This window comes from Peromyscus californicus, unplaced genomic scaffold, assembly GCF_007827085.1.
Source record: "Peromyscus californicus insignis strain IS unplaced genomic scaffold, ASM782708v3 Scaffold_2__1_contigs__length_46816999, whole genome shotgun sequence".
NCBI classification, from domain to species: domain Eukaryota; kingdom Metazoa; phylum Chordata; class Mammalia; order Rodentia; family Cricetidae; genus Peromyscus; species Peromyscus californicus.
This window is the reverse complement of record NW_026294540.1, coordinates 28,029,503-28,051,225: the sequence shown is the minus strand read 5'-3', so window position 1 is coordinate 28,051,225 and position 21,723 is coordinate 28,029,503. Positions and strand designations below refer to the sequence as shown.

At 52.1% G+C, this 21,723-nt stretch overlaps 2 protein-coding genes across 4 annotated transcripts; both read left to right on the top strand.

The window, feature by feature from the left end:
* Positions 1–92: 92 nt before the first annotated feature.
* On the top strand, positions 93–13,629 carry Fbxo24 (F-box protein 24). Its single transcript, XM_052754087.1, has 10 exons — positions 93–1,032; positions 3,522–3,614; positions 3,709–3,892; positions 5,892–6,130; positions 6,464–6,698; positions 8,643–8,801; positions 9,418–9,539; positions 9,727–9,858; positions 12,152–12,322; positions 12,928–13,629. The coding sequence occupies exons 1-10, from the start codon at positions 994–996 to the stop codon at positions 13,288–13,290; spliced, it is 1,737 nt and encodes a 578-aa protein (XP_052610047.1). The 5' UTR covers positions 93–993; the 3' UTR covers positions 13,291–13,629.
* A 113-nt stretch (positions 13,630–13,742) lies between these two features.
* Positions 13,743–20,925, top strand: Pcolce (procollagen C-endopeptidase enhancer). 3 transcript variants are annotated; one of them, XM_052754779.1, is made up of 9 exons: positions 13,743–14,604; positions 15,829–15,937; positions 17,143–17,401; positions 18,193–18,317; positions 18,772–18,908; positions 19,202–19,482; positions 20,240–20,317; positions 20,414–20,584; positions 20,708–20,925. In XM_052754779.1, the coding sequence occupies exons 1-9, from the start codon at positions 14,549–14,551 to the stop codon at positions 20,860–20,862; spliced, it is 1,371 nt and encodes a 456-aa protein (XP_052610739.1). In that variant the 5' UTR covers positions 13,743–14,548; the 3' UTR covers positions 20,863–20,925. The 3 variants fall into 3 exon arrangements, with proteins under 3 accessions (XP_052610739.1, XP_052610737.1, XP_052610738.1); XM_052754777.1 differs by lacking the exon at positions 13,743–14,604 and adding an exon at positions 14,612–15,067; XM_052754778.1 differs by lacking the exon at positions 13,743–14,604 and adding an exon at positions 15,076–15,446.
* The last annotated feature ends 798 nt before the right edge of the window (positions 20,926–21,723 follow it).

The window sequence follows — 21,723 nt, the reverse complement described above, 5'->3', positions numbered from 1 at the left end:
TCCAGCTCAGCCTGGGAAAGTCGCCAGACCTGCCAGCTCCACCAGAGTGTGTCCGTCCCCCCCCCCCCCCCCCCCCGACAACACTTGTGATGCCCAGACCAAATTTTAGAGACTACGATAGATCTCAAGATCGTTGTTTTTTGTTTGTTTTGTTGATTTTTTGGAAACAGTTTCTCTGGGTATCCCTGGCTGTCCTGGAACTCGATCTGTAGCCCACGCTGGCCTCGAACTCAGAGATCCACCTGCCTCTGCCTCCAGAGTGCTGAGACTAAAGACGTGCGCCGCCACTGCCCGACTAAGATCTTCGTTTTTTCATAAGTGAGGAAACTGATGCTGAGCAAATCTCAGGCCTCCACATGGGACTCTTTCCCCCACTTTCATAATGCACTTTGTCTATTGGAAACCTCTTGTTTGAACCCGGGTGTACTGGCATGAGCCTGCTGTGCCAGCATTTGGGAAGATAACACTTCCGGGTCAGGTCATTCCAAGCCAGCCTGAACATGAGACCCTTGTCTCAAAACTAAGGTTTTTTGTTTTTTGTTTTTTTTTTAACTTCTTGAGGTGAAATGGAGTACAGAAAAGGATCCCAAATGGAAGAGGAAGTAAAAGAATACCTTTTTTTTTTTTGAGATTTATTTAATTTTTAAAGAATGTTAGCATTTAATGAACCTCCCTGCCTGGCTTCCAGCCACTTGGAAACAGACACCCCCAACACCTTTGATCTCCTCAGCTCTTCTGTTGCAGAATTTGGTCTTTACGATGATAGACTGCTTAGCCAGCTTTCCCACCCCCAGAACTTGGTGGTATCCCAGGAGCGGCTCCTGCCTTGGTTTTTGGCAACATCACCTGAGTCTGCTCACGGATCAGTGTCCACAGTTTATCCAGGTGGACAGTTCGGCCGAAGCTCTGGTTCCTCTTTAAGTGGTAATGACTCATACCAGCTTTCCCAGAGTCACCTGGATGATTCTGTTGAAGTTGATCCTGTGATGAGGCATGCCACTAGCATCCCCTTTCTCCTCCTGGACGCTTCCGGTACTTACCAATGTGGCTATAGGCTCACATGGTCCCAGAATTTCACAGTCCTTTCCTCAGTCTGGGTGGCATGGTGGCCTAAGGAAAGAGGAAGACAAGATCTCATATAGCCCGGGCTGGCCTCCAGCTGGCTATGTAGCTAGGAATGACGGTGCACTCTTCCTGCCTCGAAAGTGCTAGATTACAGGGGTGCACCACCATGCAAGGCTCACTTAGCTTAAAATCCTTTGTAGTGACACGAGACCCCAAGTCTGCTTCCTGACCACTGGTAACTGAAGTTGCTTTCTCCTCAGTCATACCGGCTATGCTAATGTGCCTAAACATTTATCAAATTATTAAAATTTGCGGGAGAGTTTAGCTGGCTGCTCTTGCAGAAGACTGTCTGAAGCAGCCCTAGAGTGGCTCCCTGTATCCAGCTTGCGGGGATGTCCAGGGCTCTCTTCCGGCTGCCACGGGCGCTGCATGCACATGCCTCCACACACACCCCGGCATACACAATGAAAAAGAAGTCAAGTCTTAGGGGGCTGGAGAGAAGATGGCTCAGAGGCTGTGAGCACTTGCGGCCCTTGCAGAGCACCCAGGTTTTGTTTGCAGCATTCACATGGCAGTTTACAACCATCTGAAACTCCCAATTCCATGGGACCTAGGCATTTATATATTCATATGGTATACATGCACGCAGGCAACACACACACAGATCTTTTTACAGTGTAAGTGTTCAAATAATAGCTGGACATGATGGCCCACGTCTTTAATCCCAGCACTGGGTGAGGGAGGGATGTGGGGGGAGGAGGCAGGCGGATCTCTGTGAGATGGAGGTTAGCCTGGTCTATAGAGCAAGTTCTAGGATAGCCAGGGCTACACAGAGAAACCCTGTTTCAATCCCCAACACACCAAAAAAAGAAAGCAGGTGTTGGAATCCGAGGCCATGCACATGTTAAGCAGATGCCCTACACAAGAACTATATTCCTAGTTACCACAGATAACAGAGTTGGTGTGAATGATGAACATCTGACTAGAGCAGTCAATGAATGGATCTGCTGGGCACTTACGCTGGTTTTAAATCCTCTTGTGATCCTGAAAAGGCTATACTCCTTACATTTACTGGTGTAGACTTGCCCCTACCTATCATGTACAATAATCTCATCTGCTGTTTCCCCTCGACAAAGTCACTCCACAGAAAAAACTAAGTGCCTAGGTTCTAGAAGATGCCCTAAACTCTGGAAAAGATTCACCCTTTCCCCCACCTTAACAGCTTGTCCTTTGCACATGCCACGAGGCCACTGGACGACAGGAAGAAGCCTGTGATTTTGGACTTGTTTTCAGTAGCTTGTGAAGAATTTGTTTCAACTGTTCCCATTTGCATCTTGCCTTTGGGAGCAGGAAGTGAGATCAGGGTCCCCCTTTTCTCCATTGTCATTGTCCGTCAAATTTTTTTTTTTTTTTTGAGACAATGTCTCATATAATGCAGTAATGCAGGCTGGCCAAACTCATTATGTAGCCAAGGATGACCTTGAACTCCTTCCTCATCCTCCTGTTTCCACTTCCCACGTGCTGGGATTACAGGTGTGCACCACCATATTGGTTTTATCTGTTGCTGGGGATCAAACCCAGGGCTTCGTGCATGATAGGCAAGCACTCTACCAAGTGAGCTACATGTAGCCCTATACTTTTTTCTTTTTCTTTCTTTTTCTTTTTTCTTTCTTTTCTGGCTTTGTACTCGAGATATAGAGACCGCGGACTGCTCAGGAGTCCCCATTTTCCTCTTCAGAGTTAAAATTAAAAGTGAGAAAATCTACTACTACTTCCTAAGAGGAGAGGACTTACCATCTACCAATAGTTCCCTCTTTATGTCTCCGGTAAACCATGAATCCCATGAGCCATCTGGTGGCTGGATCTGAGCTAGAACCCAGAAGCTAGTTCTGGGGTCAGGTTAAGGAGAATAGGTCACAGTCACTGGACAGTGAGGTCACAAAAAGGTTTATGTGGCCCAGACTCCATGGGGGTGGAGCCTAGATGATCGAGGGGCCCTAGAGGTCCCCCAAGCCCAGACTGGGGACATGGTGTGGGAAAGGCAGCGGGGACAGGGGCCTGGGGCCTGGGGAGCCAAGGGGCCTGGAGAGATGAGGGCAGGAGCAGGGAGGGGACAGTCAGGATGTTGAGGAGAAGCCGGAGACAGAAGCTGCAAAAATTGACCAGGCTGTGCAGACAGGAGGAGGAGCTCAGGGTGAGGGGGGTGGCAAGGCCAGGGAAGGGCAGGGATTGACTGACAGCAAGAAATCCGGGGAGAGGCCAAGGAATAAGGCAGGCAAGGGAGGGATGACGGCCTGAGGTCCGGGAGAGAGATGGGAGGGCTGGAGTTGCTAGCACAGAGCTGGAGTTGGATGAGCCCTAAGGCAGGCCTTTACAGGGACATAACAGTTTGACAGCAGAGAAGGAAAGCAGGTGTGACCCCCACAGAACCCTTTGCTCCCTTTCTGCCCTGGCAGGTGAAGCGCAGCTGCCCTTCCTGCGGTCTGGAGGCCGGGAATGAGAAGGAGAGAGGGAACCCTATTTCTGTACAGTTGTTCCCCCCAGAGCTGGTGAGTCTTTAGGGTCTGGTGAGGGTTGTGAATGTGGGGCTGAGGGGCAGCCCGTGACTCCCCCCCCCCGCTCCCCCCTCCTGCCCCTCCACAGGTGGAACACATCGTCTCATTCCTCCCCGTCAAAGATGTTGTCGCCCTAGGCCAGACCTGCCACTACTTCCACGAAGTGTGTGATGCCGAGGGCGTGTGGAGACGCATCTGTCGAAGGCTCTGTCCACGCGTCCGTGACCAGGGCTCTGGTGCCCGGCCCTGGAAGAGAGCTGCCATCCTTAACTGTACACTTCCCTCAGTAACTTCTTCTTCTCCTTGCCTCTCCCCTTCCTTATTCTGGAAACTTCCTTCTTGGTCAAGTTGCCTGGTGATCTTTGCACTCCCTGGCAACCTTTCTCTAGAAGAAACTGGTTAAACTCAAACATACTCCATGGAGTACTTCCTCCAAGGTTCTCTGGTCACCTCTGACAGACATCCAATTCACAGCTCAGGACCATTTCAGCCAGGTCTCCCTGCATGTACCAACTCTTCCAGATCTTACCCTAGAGACACCCCTAGTCCCCAGACCTGGAGTTTCGCCCTCTTTTAAATCAGAGTTAACTTTGTCAACTTTTGCGTATATCGTGTGTGTGTGTGTGTGTGTGTGTGTGTGTGTGTGTGTGTGTGTGTGTGTACTGATGCATCTGCTAGTGTAGTCACATGTGGAGGCCAGAGGTTGACATTAGTTATCTTCCTCTATCCCTCTCTACCTTACTTTTTTTAATATTTATTTTTATTTTATGTGTATGGACATTTTGTCTGCACGCGTGCCTATGCACAACATGCATGCAGTGCCTGTGTAGGCCAGAAGAGGGCATCAGATCATCTGGACCTGGATTGCCACGTGGGTACTGGGAACCAAACCCCGGTCCTCTGGAAGAGCAGCCAGTGCTCTTAACCACTGAGCTGTCTCTAGCCCTGCCTGAGGTTTTTATTTGTTTGTTTTTGTTTTTTTGAGACAGGGTTTCTCTGTGTATCTTTGCGCCTTTCCTGGAACACACTCTGTAACCCAGGCTGGCCTCGAACTCACAGAGATCTACCTGCCTCTGCCTCCTGAGTGCTGGGATTAAAGGCGTGTGCCACCACCGCCCGGACCGCCCGGCCTGCCTTAGGTTTTTAAACAGGCTCTCACTGAACCTGGGGCTTGCCATGGCTAGACAGGATGGCCAGCAAGCCCGGAGATCCTTCTATCTCTCCCTTCCCCTTTCCCCAACCAGTGAATGCTAGCATTAAAAAATATCCATGCCAGCTTTCACGTGGGTGCCAGGGCTCTGAACGCAGGTCCTCATGCTTGCACAGCAAATGCTTTACACATGACCCACTGCCCCAGCTTTGTGACCTGATGACAGTTGAGATGAGGCAACTCTCTCTTTTCTCATGTTTATGTGTGTGGTGTGTGTGTCATATGTGTGCATGGTTGCACGTGCGTGAACACATATGCACACTGGGGTATGTGCATGTAGAGACCAAGGTTGATCTCAGGAATTACCGTCAATCACCCTTCACTGTATTCAATGAAGCAGAGCCTCTCCCTCAGTCAGACTCAGAAGTCTTGTTAGCTAGCTTGCTCTGAGGCTCCTGCTGCCACGTCCGAGTCTCCCAGTTTCGGGGCCAGAATTACAGGTGGTCAAGAAGGCCATCCAGTATTTACACCTCAGCTCTGGTCCTCATGCTTGCAAGGCAAGGACTTAGCCACGGAGTCACCTCCCCAGCCAGAGATGAAATACTTCTTTGTTGTGGTGGCTGTCCTGTTTATTGTGTGACAGCAGTACCAACTCCGTAGTTATGACAACCAGTCTCCCTGAGGGACAAAATCACCCCAGCTGGAGAGAGAACAGTGATCCAAATACTCCAGAAAGGCGCTACCTGATTACGTCTTTCACACATAGAGTTAGAGAAACAGCCACAGCCGGAGGTGAGAGGAGATGCCTGGCCTTTCTTGGCCATCCCTTTCTGCTTCCTTTCTGTGTTTATTCTTATACTTCCTTGATGTCTCTGATTCAAGGCGGGACTAAAGAAATGCTACTGAGAAGCGCATGTGTGGTCCTGGGATGAAGTGGGACAGATGTAGGGTATAAACCAAGTTTTCTGTGTCACCTCAGGAAGGAGTCTGATCCCTAGTCCTGGGGGTGGAAAAAAGCTAAATTCCAGGGTGTCTGGCAATGAGCCAATCTAGCTCCCCCTCGCTCTGACTCTTACAATCATGTCACCTCAGCCTTGGAACCATTTCCTTCTGGTCTTCAGATACAAAGGGCCTGTATTTCCAGGCCTTCGGAGGACGCCGCCGATGTCTCAGCAAGAGTGTGGCCCCCATGCTAGCCCATGGCTACCGCCGCTTCTTACCCACGAAGGACCACGTGTTCATTCTTGACTATGTGGGGACCCTCTTCTTCCTCAAAAATGCTCTGGTGTCCTCCACCCTTGGCCAGATCCAGTGGAAGCGGGCCTGCCGCTATGTGGTGTTGTGTCGAGGTGCTAAGGATGTGAGTAGGGGAATTCTGGGTGCTGAGAATCCACCTTAGTGGTCTTGAGTGGTCTCTCCCTTAGGGAGAGATGTCAGGACATCTACCCTCTCCTAGAGAACCGAAAGTGATCCATTTATCTGTCATTTGCTTGGTTTTTTGGTGCTGGGAATTGAACCCAGGACCTCACACATGCTAGGCAAGCATTCTATCACTGAGTTAGAGTGCCAATCCTAAATAAGCTCTCATTTCTTAACCCTGGGCCCCATCATCTCATTTCCCGTCCCATGATCTGCCCTAGCCTTATCCCATTCAGAGTCTCTAGATCCCAGACAGCCTCACTTTGTGCCACAGTTTGCCTCCGACCCAAGATGTGACACAGTTTACCGGAAATACCTCTACGTTTTGGCCACTCGGGAGCAGCCAGCAGTGGTGGGCACCACCGGCAGCCGGGCCTGCGACTGTGTGGAAGTCTATCTGCAGTCCAGTGGGCAGCGGGTCTTCAAGATGACATTCCATCCCTCCATGAGCTTCAAGCAGATCGTGCTGGTTGGCCAGGAGACCCAGCGGGCTCTACTGCTCCTCACAGGTGTCCCCTACCAAGCAGTGATTTGCAAATGTCTAGCAGATTCTTCGGGGTCTGCTCCAGGGGAGAGGAAGGAGGAGTCTGTCAGAGAGAGTTCTACCTTCTCCTGCTCCACAGCTCTCAACCCGAAAAATTCTAGAATTCTGCATAGAATTTCAGATAAAGGTCCTTCTCGGGCTGGGGGTGTGTAGATCCATCTATATGAAGCACCAGGTTCAACTCCCAGCACCATATAAAGTGGGTGTAGTGATACATGTCTATACTCCCAGTATTTGGAAGGTGGAGCCAGGAGAATCCTAAGTTCAAGGTTATTCTTAAGCTGCATAGTTTGAGACCAGTCTACATAAGATCCTGTTTCAAAAATAAAAATGCAGTGCTGAGTAGATGGTACAGTGGGTAGAAGACTTGTTGCAACAACCATGAGGATGTGAGCTTGGATTCCCAGAACCAACAGAAAGGTAGTTCAAGTTGGTAATCCTAGCATTCTTTTTTTTTTTTTTAAAGATTTATTTATTATGTATACAGTGTGCCTACATATATGCCTGCATGCCAGAAGAGGGCACAAGATCAAATTTTAGATTGTTCTGAGCCACCATGTGGTTGCTGGGAATTGAACTCAGGACCTCTGGAAGAGCAACCAGTGCTTTTAACCTCTGAGCCAGCTCTCCAGCCCAATCCTAGGACTCTTATAGTGAGATTCAAGATGGAGACAGGAGACTCCCAGAAGTCCGCAGGCCAGCTAGGCTGGCCTATGTAGTGGTATTGGTGAGACTCTAACTCAGGCAAGGTAGCTGGTAAGGACCAGCACCCCGGTCGTCCTTTGCCTCCTGCGCATGCACTGTGGCGTGTGAGCCCACACTTACAACAATGGTTTAAGTAGTTTGGAAATCACTGCTGTAGTGAATATCCAATCTTTCAACTCTAATCCCCTCCTATCCTCCGTGCCAGGCACTTCACTTTATACCCCAAGTTGCCCCCTCCCCCTTTCCCAGTGTCCTCTATAGTTGACTGCACCCTCCTTAAGCCTGAGACCCTGTGGATTCCGAATGCAGGCGGGAGCCTAAATGCCCAGACTCCCTTCTTCCCAACACTCAAATTAGGGGCTGCAGCATCTAATCACTGGGTGTGCTCTCCACTAATCTCTCATGCTGAAGTTCCTCCATGTTTTACTTTCAGGGTTGGAGGCTGGGGGCTGGAAGTCATTCTCTCTCTCTCTTTTCCTTTCTTTCTTCTTCCTTTTTAAAACTTTTAAAAAATTTTTCCCAAGACAGGGTTCTCTGTGTATCCCTGGCTATCCTGGAACTTGCTCTGTAGATTAGTCCGCCCTTGAACTCGGGCCTGACTCTGCCTCTCAAGTGCTGGGATTAAAGGCGTGCGCCACCACCGCCCGGCTCTTTCTTTCTTCTTATTTTATTTTATTTTTGTTGTTGAGACAGAGCCTCACTGTGTAGTTCAGTCCTGGCTGGCCTAGAACTTACTATGTAGACCTCACTGTCTTTTAACTCACAGAAGTGTGTCTGCCTCTGCCTCCCAAATGCTGAAATTAAAAGTGTGTATCACCATACTTTATTCTCCTTCCCACTTTCACACGTGTGTGTGTGTGTGTGTGTGTGTGTGTGTGTGTGTGTACATGTATGGGGTATAGGTCCACCTTCAGTTCCTGTGTGTGTGTGTGTGTGTGCGCGCGCGCGCGCGCGCGCGCGCATGCACGCAGGTCAGAGGACAGCTTTCAGGAGTCATTTCCTCTTTCTACCATGGGTTTCAGTAGTTGGACTCTGGTTGTCAAGCCCATACAACGTGTAGCCATCTCACTGGGCCTCTACCCTTTTTCGTGCGTCTCTCCTCTAGGGTGATAAATGTTTCTGTTGAGTGACCCATGGGATGTTAATCTGGGCATTGATGAATCCCTTCCTCCATGGAATTGTATGCTTCCCTTCATATCCCCAGAGGAAGGGAAGATCTACTCCTTGGTAGTGAATGAGACCCAGCTGGACCAGCCACGCTCCTACACGGTACAGCTGACCCTCAGGAAGGTGTCGCGGTGCCTGCCTCACCTTCGTGTGACGTGCATGGCTTCCAACCAGAGCAGCACCCTCTATATCACAGGTAAGAAGCACCTCCCAGGGCCGGGGAGGTAAAAGTAAAAGGTAAAAGTACTGGTTGTGTAAGGTTGAGGGTAAGTTCAAGTCCCCGGAACCCACATAGAGCTGGACCCAGTAGCACATGTCTATAATCCCACGGGCAGAGAAGGGCATTCCCTGTAAACCTGTGGGCCAGCCAGTCTGGCATCAAAATGGCAAGAAACCCTACTTCAAACAAGGTGGAAGACACCGACCAATACCTGAGGCTGTCCTCTGATTTTTATATGTATGCTATGGCACATACATGCCAATATCTACATACATGCCAATATCATACACACACATCACATATCACACACACACACACACACACACACACACACACACACACACATACTAAAAAAAAAAAAAGAACTGTATTCCTTTCTCTCAAGACTCCAGTCTTGGGCAGACCCCTCCACACACTGACACTCCTTAGGCATGCTGGTGACTACGGGAAGGCTCCCAGCTGTCAGCTGTCGGGCTGGTGTGTTGATTGTATGAGACCCCTGCAGTCTCTGAGCTTTCACCATCAAGGTAGGGCCTTATCCCTAGGAAATGGGTGCCCAAAGCTGCTGAGCTGAGGGCTCCCGACCCCCCAGACCAGGGGGGAGTGTATTTTGAGGTGCATACCCCAGGGGTGTATCGTGATCTCTTTGGGACCCTTCAAGCCTTTGACCCTCTGGACCACCAGATGCCGCTTGCACTCTCCCTGTCTGCCAAGGTAGGATGCTGTGTGGAGGATGGCGGGCAGATTGCAGAGGGCTGGGCTCTAGGGGTTGGAAGGATATATGTGGGTGGGACAGAGGGATTCAGGGAGAGGTCAGCTGGGATCTGTTGGGGGGCAGTTCTGGAGCTGAGTTTCCTGGGAACTGAGTGCTCACATGCTCTTGCTGTCTTAATCTCCCTAGGTCCTATTCTGTGCTCTTGGCTACAATCACCTTGGCCTGGTGGATGAATTTGGCCGGATCTTTATGCAGGGAAATAACAGATATGGGCAGCTGGGAACTGGAGACAAAATGGACCGAGGGGAACCCACATTGGTGAGATTGTTTCCTAGCAACTCTTATCCAATCTCCTAACCCCGAACCCGGCTACTTTGCCACATTTCCTAGAAACCCCTTTCTCCTCCCCTAGGCAAAGCTAAGCCCATCATAGACAGCACCTGAGCTGCTGGTGCAGGCCTTAGCCAGGGCTGGTCCCAGAAGGTCTGTTCTGCACTGTGTGTGCAGAAGGAATTCAGGGAAGGAGTGGGCTGGGGACCTGGGTGTGTTGAAGTACTAGAAAAGGGGAGATGCAGCCCGAGAAGATGGCTCGGGGGTAAAATGCTTGTCTCGTGAGCATGAGGACCCAAGTTCAGATCCCCAATCCCCATGTAAAAAGCTGGACCCAGTTGTGAGCGCCTATGATGCCCGCACTAGGAGAAGGAGGCAGAAGGATCCCAGGGACTCGCTGGCCAGCCTGTCTAGCCAATCGGTGAGCTCCAGGTGCAGTGGGAGACCCTGCCTCAACAAAATAAGGTGGAGGGCAAGTGAGGAAGACAGTTAGCATTGACCTCGGGCCTCAGTAGCCACATGCATGAATGCACATCCCTAAATACAGACATATTTCTTAAAAGGGAAGATGGTAGCAGGGCCTGTGCGTTTGGGGAGATTCAGGTGAGGATAGAGAAAAGTATTCCATGCAGCGAGGACAAAAACAATGATGACGTTTATACACAAGACAGTAAAAAGACTGGCCAGGTGGACTAGATGTATCCATTGGTAGACAGCACTTACCTAGCATGTACAATGTCCTAAAGCGAGCCGGGCGGTGGTGGCGCATGCCTTTAATCCCAGCACTCGGGAGGCAGAGGCAGGCGGATCTCTGTGAGTTCGAGGCCAGCCTGGGTTACAGATCGAGTTCCAGGAAAGGCGCAAAGCTACACAGAGAAACCCTGCCTCAAAAAACCAAAAAAAAAAAAAAAAAAAAAAAAAAAAATCCCAAACAAACAAACAAACAAAAAAAAAAACAAGTGGAAGAGGAGGAGGCAGAAGAAAGTGAGTTCCAGGACAGCCAGGGCCACACAGAGAAACTCTGTCTTGAAAACACACACACACACACATAGCCGGGCGGTGGTGGCGCACGCCTTTAATCCCAGCACTCGGGAGGCAGAGCCAGGCGGATCTCTGTGAGTTCGAGGCCAGCCTGGGCTACCAGGAAAGGCGCAAAGCTACACAGAGAAACCCTGTCTCGAAAAATCAAAACACACACACACACACACACACACACACACACACACACACACACACACACACACCAAAACAAAATAAAACAAAACAAAAAACTGAGACAAGAGTGGCAGATGTAGGCACTGTCTGTCATTGTCACAGAATGAAAAGAGATGTCCTTGACTCAGGGACAAGGTTTAGTTGGTAGAATGCTTGGCTGGCATCATGAGACCCTGAGTTTCATCCCCAGCACTATGAAAACCAGGCAGAGTGGTGCATACCTATAATCCCAGCAACTGATATGTGGAAAAAGGAGGATCAGAAATTGAAGATCATCTTCAGCTACACAATGAGTTCTAGGGCTAGCCTAGGCTACATGTGACCTGTTTTCTTTTTTTTGTTTTTTTGTTTAAATATTTCAAGACAGGGTTCCTGGCTGTCCTGGAACTTGCTCTGTAGACCAGACTGGCCTTGAACTCAGAGATCTGTCTGCCTCTGCCTCTCAAGCGCTTGAATCAAAGGCTTATGCCAGCCACCACCACCTAGACCAAGGCAATTCTTATAAAAGAAAAGCATTCAATTGGGGGTTTGCTTACAGTTTTAGAGGATTAGTCCATTATCACCATGGTGGGAAGCAGACAGGCATGACACTAGAGCAGTAGCTGAGAACTGTGTATCCTGACCCACAGGCAGCAGAGAGAGACCTGGCATGGACTTTGAAACCTCAAAGCCCACCCTCAGCAACACACCTCCTCCAAGGCCACACCTCCTCCAACCAGGCCACACCTTTAAATCCTTTAATCCTTCTCAAACAGTTCCACTCCCTGGTGACCAAGCATTCAAATATATGAGCCTATGGAGGCCATTCTTATTCAAACTACCACATGACCCTATCCCAAAATAAACAGAGCTGTGGAAGTGGTTCATCAGGTAGCAGCACTGGCTACCAAGTACCAGAACCCATATAGTCAGACTTTGTGGGCACAGGGACAGATTGCCAGTTTGCAGGGCAGGGCCGACCTTCTGGGACAGGACCCTCTTTTCTTCCCTCCCAAGACTGTACTCTGCGCCACGTCCTCTAGTATCCCACCTTAAAGCCCTGGCCATGTTGTCCGTCTGTCCTCAGGTTCATTATCTACAGCGTCCCATTGCCCTGTGGTGTGGCCTCAACCATTCCTTGGTGCTGAGTCAGACTTCAGATTTCAGCAAGGAGCTGCTGGGGTGCGGCTGCGGGGCTGGAGGCCGCCTTCCTGGCTGGCCTAAGGGGAGTGCCTCCTTTGTCAAGCTACATATCAAGGTCAGAGCAGGGTCAGGCAAGCGGATGGACAGGGAGGGCAGAGCGGTAGAGCCAGGTGGCCCTCAGGACCATAGCCAGGACTCAACTTCCCTTCTCTCAAAAAATTTTTTCAATTTATTTGGGAGGGGTTATGCCACAATGTGCCTGTGGAGGGCAGAGGATAACTTGTGAAAGTTAGTCCTCTCCTTCAGCGATGTTGGTCACCAAGCTTGGCAGCAAGGTGAGCCATCTCACTGGACTCCTTTTTCAAGCAGATTCTCACTGTATAGCCCAGGCTGGTCTTAAAGGCTAGATTTCCCTGGCTCTCCTGTGTCACCATGCCCAGCTTGTACCTGGGACCCCTGCAAGGGACCCATTGGCTCCATGTCCCCTGGATCATGAAATCTCCTTTTCTTGCCCCCCACACTGCTCCCCGCTCGCTCTCTCCTTAGCTGAGCATGCTGGCTTTATCCAAGTTCACATGGTCCTGGAACAGAGCAAGCTGAGGCTCTCTTCCTGGTTCAGGGCCTGTCTGAGAGGGATCAACATAGCATCAGGCTTAGGCAGCTTCCTGGAAGCCTGGCCGTGCTAAGCCTCCCTCAGCCCCGCCCCTTCTCTCCTCTAAGGTTCCCTTGTGTGCCTGCTCCCTCTGCTCCACCAGAGAGTGTCTCTATATGCTGTCCAGCCACGACATCGAACAATGCCCAGTCTATCGAGACCTGCCAGCCAGCAGGGTGGGGGGAAGCCCTGAACCTAGCCAGGGGGCTGGAGCCCCTCAAGACCCTGGGGGAACAGCCCAGGCCTGTGAGGAGTACCTCAGCCAGATCCACAGTTGCCCCACGTTGCAGGACCGAATGGCGAAGATGAAGGAGATTGTGGGCTGGATGCCCTTGATGGCGGCCCAGAAAGATTTCTTCTGGGAGGCTCTGGACATGCTGCAGAGGGCTGCTGGTGGGAGCGGCCCAGGCACCTCGAACCCTGAGAGCTGACCCTCCTCTAGCCTTTACTCCTGAAGGAAATCGGGCCCTGGGCTAGGGGCTGAGGAGAGATGGAGAGCAAACTACACTGTGTGTACACGGGAGCTGGGGTGGGGGTGGGGCTGGGTCGTGGGGAGTAGTGCTGGACGTGTCAGGGTAGCGTAGGGAACTCTTTTTTAAATATTCAGGGGGCTGCCCAGGTGGGGCCCCAACCTGACTATCATGGACAAGAAATTTGATGGACAATAGAATAAAAGGCTAAAGGAAGGCCTGTTTTGAAACCCTGGGCCTTACGGGGGACAACGGGGAAGGGATGGAGGGGGCCTTGGCTGGGGAAGAGGGAGGGAGGGCAGAAAGAGCCCAAGCTGTTGGTTTCCTGAGCAAAGCCAACACCCCAACTCACTCCAGAAAGCTCACTTCGTCTTTCTTTTTTTTTTTTTTTTTTTTGGTTTTTTTTTTTTTTTTCGAGACAGGGTTTCTCTGTGTAGCTTTGCGCCTTTCCTGGAACTCACTTGGCAGCCCAGGCTGGCCTCGAACTCACAGAGATCCGCCTGGCTCTGCCTCCCGAGTGCTGGGATTAAAGGCGTGCGCCACCACCGCCCGGCTCACTTCGTCTTTCTGATGGGGAAGTCGGGCCTGGTCTTGTGGAGTAACTCAAGTCAACACACCTTGTTTTCCCAGTTTGGAACCTCCGCTGGGTCTGGAACCTTAACGCGAATCTGTTCATTTTGTTTGTGACAGCGCCTCACTGTGTGGTCCAGGCTGGCCTCTTTAACCACCCTGACTCTGTCTCCAGAGTGCTAGGATTGCAGGTGTGCTGTCTGCACACCTTGACTGGCCCAGGGATCTAAGTGTCACCTCTACTCCTGGAATCACCTCCCCCTAGCTAGCCCTGAGTCCTAGCAGTCAGCACCCTCTTCTCTTTCTGTCGTTTTCCAAGCCCAGTCTCGTCTCTTTTCCCTTTCTGCTCCTTCCCCTCTGCCCAGGGAAAGGCATACTTGGTGCCTCCCTTAACCCTTCTCCAGTACTTAAAATAGTTGGAAGAGAAAATAAGGGGTCAGAACTTTCCTTCCTTGGCCTTATCTGGTCCAGTGTTAAAAGGAAAGCCATAAGCATGTGCAGAAGATCCTGGGTAAGGGGTGCAGGCCTGTAATCCCAGCACTTGGGAAGCTGAGGCAGGAGGATTGAAAGTTCCGGCTAGCCAGGACTTCACGGCAAGACTGTCTTAACAACAACAAAAACTGTCTAGAAATGTGCAGTGGGCCAGGGGATGATGGCCAAGAGACTCAAGAAGGACGTCCTCTCTGGATGCCGAGAGAACAGCAGGTAAAGAGATCCATCTGCACCTGGAAGTCTACAGGAAAGACCGGGTTCTCAGGCACAGGACAGAGTGGAGTCGCCGATGACATCACTCGATGCAGACGATGCTCTTTCTGCCTCCTGTAGCTCCCAGCATCCGTTAGTCAATCAATATATGTCCAAGACATAGAGAGGCCCCTGCAGGGACTCACCACTGTCCCAGCTGTCTCCCTGTCCCGCCTCCCCTGCCGCCCGCCCAGTTGGCCAGTCCCCACGCCCACACACCCAGGGCTGCCTCATCTGGTACTGATTATCCTGCTGCTGCTGCTGCTGTTGCTGCTGCTGCTGCTGCTGCTGCTGCTGAACTCAGCTGCTGCTTCCAGCACTCCCCCTACACAATGCTGCCTGCTGCCCTAACCTCCCTCCTGGGGCCATTCCTTGTGGCCTGGGTACTGCCTCTTGCCCGGGGCCAGAACCCCAACTACACCAGGTAGGTCTCATGTCTTCCAGATGGCGTCCAGAGGGAGCTTCAAAATGCTTGTGACTCTGGGAGGGCTGTGCCTTTAGGTCCTGTGAGCTCTTCTGCTAGCAACCCCTCACATTCCCCATCTTCCTCTAAGATTCATACTCTCCCCATCTGCTGCGAAGTCATGCTGCCCTGCAGACCACCACTGTCCCACTACTTCACTACCGTTCTCCTGCCCTAAGTCTGCCTTCCACCCAGAGCCATGCCTCTGCGTGGAGTTTGAACCCAGAAATCCAAGACCTTGAACTTGTCTCTTAGCTGACATTCAGGAAATGAGACTGGGGGAAGGGCAGCACGCAGGAGTCAGATACTGGTCCTTAGCTGGCACTGGAGCAGGGCAAAGGTGGGAACCCCTAACCGTATGTCCACTGCCGCTCCCTCAGTTCTCTGGCCCCCTCCCCCTCATGGCCTCATGGCTTGTCACATCTGGAAGTAGTTAGGCGCGGCTCCTGTCCTTGACTGCCAGGCAGGGCAAGGAGGGGGGTAGAGAAAGCTAGGGGGACTGAGGAGGATTCCGGGAATTCCTGCCGGCGTGGGGGTGGAAGCTCCAGGGGCTGGAGAGATGGTCCCGTTGCCTGGCCCCCTTCCCTGGTCCTTGGGCAGGAGTCCCTGCCCCACAGGCCGAGGCCTTGCCAGCATCCTCCTCCTTTATTGCCCGGGGCTTCACATTCTCAAACCATCTCTCCAGTGGCTCTGTTCTGCCTGACACCTCTTCTGTCCTCCAGACCTGTGTTCCTGTGTGGAGGGGACGTGACAGGAGAGTCGGGTTACGTGGCAAGTGAGGGTTTCCCCAACCTCTACCCCCCAAATAAGAAGTGCATCTGGACAATAACGGTGAGAAGGTCCCTCCGGTCATCACTGCCTTTCATCAGTTTCTCTAACAAAACCCTGACAGCACAGGGTTACCCTCCCCACCACCAGGCATCACTGAAATCTACAAAGCCCTCTTCTCCCCTTTGGATGTCAGGCTCCATAGTAACATGCTCTGACATATCCTGACCTTCCTATCCCTTTGTCCTCCCCACCACTGGAAATGGAACCCTGGGACTTAGGCATGCTGGGCCGGAACTCCACCACTAAGGGACATCCCAGCCATATATATAAATTTTTTTTTTTTCCGAGACAGGGTGTCTCTATGTAGTTTTGGTGCCTGTCTTGGAACTCACTCTGTAGCCCAGGCTGGCCTCGAACTCACAGAGATCCACCTGGCTCTGTCTCCTGAGTGCTGGGATTAAAGGCGTGCGCCACCACCGCCCAGCCATCCCAGCCATTTATTCATTTAGGTTTTTTTTTCTTTGTGTGTGTGTGTGTGTGTGTGTGTGTGTGTGTGTGTGTGTGTGTGTGTGTATTCACACATGCATGTGCACAGAGGTCAGAGTGGTATGTTGGGTGTTCTAGAGTTCTACCCCTCTCCACCCTATTTCCTTGAGACAAAGTCTCTACATCTAGAGCTAGTGTGAGATCAGCAAGCCCCGGTGACGCTCCTGTCTCTGCCTCCCACAGGGCTGGGTTCCAGGCATACCCGTGGAGACTTTTAACTGTGGCCTTTTATAAAGGTTCTGGGGATTTGAACTTGATTAAGCACTTTACTCACTGAGTCATCTCCCCAGACCCTTTTATTTTTGAGAGAGGGTCTCTGTAAATTATGGGCCTTGCATTTATGACCCTCCTGCCTCCGTTTCCCAAATAGCTGGGATCACAGACATGCACTCATGGTGCTGAGCCTTAATTCTTTGTTTCTGGAGACAGTCTCACTGTGTAGTTTAGGCTGGCCTTGCTTGAACTTTGAGGCAGTCTGGGATTACAGGTGTGAGCTGCCATACCTAGCTTAAGCTTTCGTGGGTTTTTTGTTGTTGTTTTCTTATGGTAACGAATCCCTCCAGAGACCAGGAGCAGGGAGTAGAGCCCAGGCCCTCTGTGTGCACTGGCCAGGGGCCTTTCCGGTTATGACTATTTCTCTAGGACGTACTTGGGGGAGGGGGTGATGCCCACTGTTAGGGTTGTTTGGGGCCTGATTTTGTGGGTGCCTCTTTTGTCAGGTGCCTGAGGGCCAGACTGTGTCCCTGTCCTTCCGAGTCTTCGATATGGAGCTCCACCCTTCTTGCCGCTATGACGCTCTGGAGGTCTTTGCTGGCTCTGGGACCTCAGGCCAGCGGCTTGGGCGCTTCTGTGGCACCTTCCGGCCTGCACCTGTAGTCGCCCCTGGCAACCAGGTGACTTTAAGGATGACGACGGACGAGGGCACTGGGGGACGAGGCTTCCTGCTCTGGTACAGCAGTCGGGCCACCTCAGGCACTGGTGAGCATCCTCACCTCCTCTTTCCCCTCTCCTGGCCCCACCCTGGTTCAGGTCCCCACCCATGCCCTAACCTCGACCCTCCCCAGATTACTCCCAAGAGTTAGGGCCACCATTACTCCCTTTCTTCTCACTAACCGCCCCTTCAGTCCCTCCTCCTGGTCTTCTCTCCCTCTCCCGCTCCCACCTACCCCTCTTCCAGGGCCTCCCCCAGGTGCGAGGCGGAAATGGGTCATGGACCCGCGGGTGGAATGGGCGGCCTGGGGTTACTGGGACGGTGAGTAACTGCCCGCCCCCCTCCGCAATCGGGCTCCTCTGACAGGAGTAAGGGGGCACCCTGAAGCTGGGGGACTAGGATTCCCTCATCTGGAGCCCCCTGTACCCAGCTCTGGGATCCCGATTGCGGTCCCATCACCCCCTCCCAGCGGCACAAAGTCTCTGTGGATGTTTCAGGCAGACCTCATCAGAGGGGAGGGCCCCTCACAACCTGAGAGCTCTCTAGCCTGTTCAGAGGACTCTTCTGCTAGGCCGGGATGGAGAGATGGGATCTCCTAGGGGAACAGGCGTGGTGTGGCGGAGGGTCGGGGAGGGGCCAGAGGGATCCATTCACACATTTCCTCTCTGTTGGGCGCCCCAGCCCCGTCTTCCCAGCTGTTTGCTGACCCGCCTCTCTACTGTTCCCCTTCCTGTGCCCTCATCTTGAGACCCATGCCAGCTCCCAGTCTAGAGCTTTCTACTCTAGCTGACCGAGGGTCTCCACCGCCCCCCACCCGGCCCCTCTCTCCCCTTCTCAGAGCACCAGTTTTGCGGGGGGCGGATGGAGAAGGCGCAGGGAACCCTGACCACGCCCAACTGGCCTGAGTCGGACTACCCCCCGGGCATCAGCTGCTCCTGGCACATCATCGCACCCTCTAATCAGGTACTGACCTTCTTGCCGAGGCTGTCCACCAGGCACCCAGGCAGCATCTTAAAGGAGCCAGCCAGCAACATTTTATTGAACATCTGTGTCCTGATCCCTGAGCTTGCCCTGGAAGAGACCAAAACCAGACCCAGACTAGCTTACACGCAAGCCAAAATGGCAGACGGGCACTCCTGGCCTTAGGGGAGGGAAGTACCGGGTCCTGATAGGAACTATGTGTGGAACTCATGGGGCGGAAGGAGTTCTGTCCATCGGGGGCTAAGATGCACTGGACCTTGCCCACCAGGGCAAAGGATGCTCCCGGTGGGATATAGGCACGTGTGTGTATGACCCTCAGGCTAGCAGTGTGAGAACATTAAAGAGAGAACAAGGGTACTTACTATTGGTACTACTACCAAGTATACTGGGGCTGAGGAGGGGCGGGGCACTACTCGTCCACCTTGGCCTCTCCCAGGTGATCATGCTAACCTTCGGGAAGTTTGATGTGGAGCCCGACACCTACTGCCGCTATGACTCTGTCAGCGTGTTCAACGGCGCTGTGAGCGATGACTCCAAGAGGCTGGGGAAATTCTGCGGAGACAAGGCCCCCAGGTGAGGGATGGATCCCGGGATGGGCAGTGGTGGGGCTAACTCCTCATCCCTGTGTGAACAGTTGCCAAAGGCCGTGCAGGGTTCGGGGAGGCTCAGCTGACCAGGCAAGATCTGAGCTCTAGGATTCCAAGCCTTTGGTCTGAACAAGTGTAGGAGCTGGTGAAGGTTTAGTGGATCTTCCGAGTCTACAGAGTCTGATGTCAGAGGACTAGTTTAAGGTCGGCCACTGGGGGACAGAACAGGGTGCACAGTCTGCCTTGGTGTCTCAGCCGGTTCTCTCCTGCCCATGGCAGCCCCATCTCTTCTGAAGGGAATGAGCTCTTGGTCCAGTTCGTATCGGATCTCAGTGTCACCGCAGATGGCTTCTCAGCTTCCTACAAGACCCTGCCACGGGATGCTGTGGAAAAGGAGCCAGCCCCAAGCCAAAGGGAGGATGTGCAGCATGGTCCCCAATCCCGCTCTGACCCAAAGACAGGAACTGGGCCCAAAGTCAAGCCACCCAGCAAATCTAAACCCCAACCTGCAGAGAAACCAGAGGCCTCCCCTGATACCCAGGAGACTCCAGTGGTCCCGGGTGAGTGTGAAAAGGTGGGAGAAGGTACTGGAGAGATGGCTCAGTGGATAAGAGCACTGGTTGCTCTTCCAGAGGACCCGGGTTTGATTCCCAGCAACCACATGGCCACTCACAACCATCAGTAACTCCAGACATACATGCAGGCAAAACACCCATACACATAAAAGAAAAAGAAAAAGAAAAAGTGGAAGATGGGACATAGACTAAAGGAAGCACTAAGTTCTTCCTTGGTTCAGCATTCATTCATTCATTCATTCATTCATTCATTCATTCATCCATCCATCCATCCATCCATTCATTCAACACTCACTGGTGCCTGCCTCCTGTCAGTGTCTGGAACAGTGCTGGGAAGCAATGCCGTGTGGAGCTCTGAGTTTCCATCTATATGGCTGTTACAATTTCAGATATGACTAGCTAGGGCAGGGTTTGCCTAGAATCTCCCAGTGAGGGCTAAAGGCATGGCTCAGTGGTAGATCTTTTCTAAAATTCTCGCAATAAGGGGCCAGAAGTTCGGCTCAGCTGTAGAATGTCTGTCCCAGAATCCTCTAGCAAGAATCTGGGGTGTGACTTGGCGGCAAGGTGCTTGCCTGGAATCCTCCAGTGAGATTCAAAGGGTGTGGCTGTGCTGTAGAGTACCTGCCTAGCATCACCAGACTCTGGCTCTATTCCTAGCACTGCAAAGAAAGGAATAAATAGATAGGTTGATGTGAGGCCAGTGGTCCTGCCTGCCCTCCACAAGCAGCACTGTCTTTCCTAGATGCACCCAGTGTCACCTGTCCAAAGCAGTACAAGCGGCTAGGCACCCTGCAGAGCAACATGTGTACCAGTAGTCTGGGTAAGACTCTCCATCCTGCCCTCCCGCTCCTCATGCCCTCCTCCAAGCCCAGCCCTAGCCCCTGGACTCTTACCTCTCACCCCCATCCTTCCACAGTGGTGACCGGAACAGTGAAGACCATGGTCCGAGGCCCAGGAGAGGGTCTCACTGTCACCATCGGTCTTATTGGTGTTTACAAAAGCGGAGAACTGCACCTGCCCTCTCCACCCAGGGACACCTCTCTGAAGCTCTATGTGCCCTGCAAGCAGATGCCCCCCATGAAGAAGGGTAAGGAGCCTGGGAAATGGGGATGGGTACTGAGCACACTGTAGTCACGAAGGTGGAAGGTCTGATCAAGAAGAAGGTGTCACAAGGTCTTGATAACTTGAGCTCTCACCCCGCCCTCCACAGGAGCCAGTTATCTGCTGATGGGTCAGGTGGACGAACACAGAGGCCCCATCCTCCCTCCAGAGAGCTTCGTGGTTCTCTACAAGCCCAACCAGGACCAGATCCTCACTAACCTAAGCAAGAGGAAGTGTCCCGCCCAACCTAGGCCAGCTGCCTGAGGTCCCAGCCAGATACAGCCTCGGAATGTGGTGCTCTCATCCAAATAAATATTTCTTAACTCAGGAAGGGGTCATATATCAGCTCTATGGTTGTGTGTGTGGGGTGTGCATCTTGGATTTCAGAATACCTTTTCCTTTGGGTAATAGGAAAAGTACTAGAGGATGAACTTGGACTTACGCATGCTAGGCAAGTGCTCTACCACTGAGCTCTATCTTCAGCCTTCAGAACACTCTTTTAAGAACATATGGTAGGGGCCTGGCAGTGGTGGCGCACACCTTTAATCCCAACACTTGGGAGGCGGAGGCAGGCAGATCTCTGAGTTCGAGGATAGCCTGGTCTACAGAGCGAGTTTCAGGACATCCAGGGCTACACAGAGAAACCCTGTCTCAAAAAACCACAAAAACAAACAAAGAAACAAATGAACATACAGTAGGGGCAGGCAAGCTGGCTCAGTGGGAAAAGGTGCCTGCTGCCTAAAGACCTCCATTCAATCCCTGGGATCCATACGGTGAAAGAGAATTGACTCCTGCAAGTTGTCCTCTGACTTCAACAGATGCATTGTGGCACACACACAAAGAAAAAAAAAAAAAGAATAAAACAAAACCAAAGGAAATAAGGTAGGAGGCTGGAGAAACGGCTTAGTAAAGCGATCACCGTGCAAGCACGTGGCTCCCAGCACCCACAAAAGTAACCAGACACAACAGTATGTACCTGTATCCCCAGTTCTGGGCGGGCAGAGAGAAGAGGATCCAGGAGACTTGCTGGCTAGGCAGTCTAGGCCAGCAAGCTTCAGTTTCAGCGAGAGACCCTGTGTCCAAACAAGGTCGACGGATGTGACGGATGTGGGGCTAAAGGCATTG